General features: G+C 45.5%; 1 protein-coding gene across 1 annotated transcript in view; it reads right to left on the reverse strand.

The window, feature by feature from the left end:
• LOC111980100 (noelin-2) overlaps positions 1-1,648 on the reverse strand; it is a 49,673-nt gene that overhangs the window by 4,368 nt on the left and 43,657 nt on the right. Inside the window, 1 exon segment of the mRNA XM_070449786.1 lies at positions 1,104-1,323. Coding sequence (XP_070305887.1) covers positions 1,104-1,323 — 220 coding nt within the window.

Consider the following 1,648-nt stretch of genomic DNA (forward strand, 5'->3'; position numbering starts at 1 on the left):
TCTCTAGGCCATTTAACTGGATCATTTATCTGGGCATCTCTAGGCATTACTGGATCATTTATTCTGGATCTTAGGCCTACTGATTTACTGGGACCTAGCTCATGTGGATATTTCCAGGCATCTCTAGGCATTACTGGATTATTTATATGGCATCTCTAGGTCCATTACTGGATCATTTATCCGGCTTCGCGATACGGTATCTTCCGCTTAGGTCATTACTGTCATATTCAGATCCTAGGTCATTCTATTTATCCAGGCATCCTCTAGGCATTACTTGGATCATTTATCTGGGGCATCTCTAGGCCATGTACTGGATCATTTATCATGGGCATCTCTAGCGTCTATTACTGGATCATTTATCCGGGGCCATCTCTAGGCCATTATGAATCAATTTTCTGCGGCATCTCTAGGCCATTACTGGTCATTTTATCCAGGCATTCTCTAGGCCATTACTGGATCATTTATCATGGCAGTCTCTAGCCATTACTGGATCATTTATCTGGCATCTCCGTAGGCCATTATGGATCATTTATCTGGCATCTCATAGGCTCATTACTGGTCATTTATCTGGGCATCTCTAGGCCATTACTGGATCATTTATCCAGCTTAACACTGAACCTGAACATCACTAGAATGTTGACCATTAATAGCCTGCGTCTCAGCTACTGTAGCTACATTTCACATTGCTCTTAGTGATAGTACTCTGGTGGAAAGGTGGCATCCTATGAACTCTGGTTTTTACAAGTGTTTTCAGAGAGCACTGCTTGACTATTCATTGAGAAYAACAGTACGTCCTTTATTCTAAATCCAACAGCATCTCAGGTTGTGAAAAAATACGTTTAGTATGATCATATTCCAAATGATCTGTATTAGGTTTTTCTTACATTGCCTAGTCAATGGGAATAGCCCTCACAGTATTATGTACACGAAGACTACATCTAACCAGTCATAGTAGAGTAGTCCATGACAAGCCAGAAGACATTCAATGCTGTTAGGATGTCAGAATTTTTCTATCAGTATACTGTCATCCTGGATCTTCACCTTTATGGATATTTATGGGCCTCCACAGATACCCCCCCTCCCCTCCCCTCCGCTCTCCTCACCCAGTTTCTGCATGCAGGAGTGGAGCCTGGTCTCCAGCAGCAGGACCCTGTGTCTCAGCTCCTCGTAGTCGTAGGCTCCCATCTCCTCCTGGATGGCCATGAGCACCAGCGACAGGTTCCTCACCTCCTCCCTCACCCGGCTGATTTGACGGGCATCCGTCTTGTACTGCTCCAACACCGGCAGCAGGGGGAGCAGCTGGGTCACCTTGTTCTTCAACTCCTGCGGGTTGGATGGAGAGAGGGAGAGAGGGGTGACAAAGAGGAAAATTAGATTAGAAAAACAGTAGGAAGAGGAGTGAGAGAGAGGAGCCACACACATAGCAAACAGAAGGGCAGATGTGTGTGTGCTGGTACTGACTGCATTCCAATGTCAGAACTAGTTACCGTTCTCATGACGAATCCCCAAATGTGTTTTCATYCACASTGTTGATCCTGGACTCTATTGTTTCATTCTCCAATGCATTCTTCCTCATCCGGGGACCTAGGCCATCTATCCTAGCCTCAGCTCCACATCTATGACTGATCTGCTGTCAGGGAGGTGGTGG

Source organism: Salvelinus sp. IW2-2015, linkage group LG20 (assembly GCF_002910315.2).
Source record: "Salvelinus sp. IW2-2015 linkage group LG20, ASM291031v2, whole genome shotgun sequence".
In the NCBI taxonomy this organism is placed as follows: Eukaryota; Metazoa; Chordata; class Actinopteri; order Salmoniformes; family Salmonidae; genus Salvelinus; species Salvelinus sp. IW2-2015.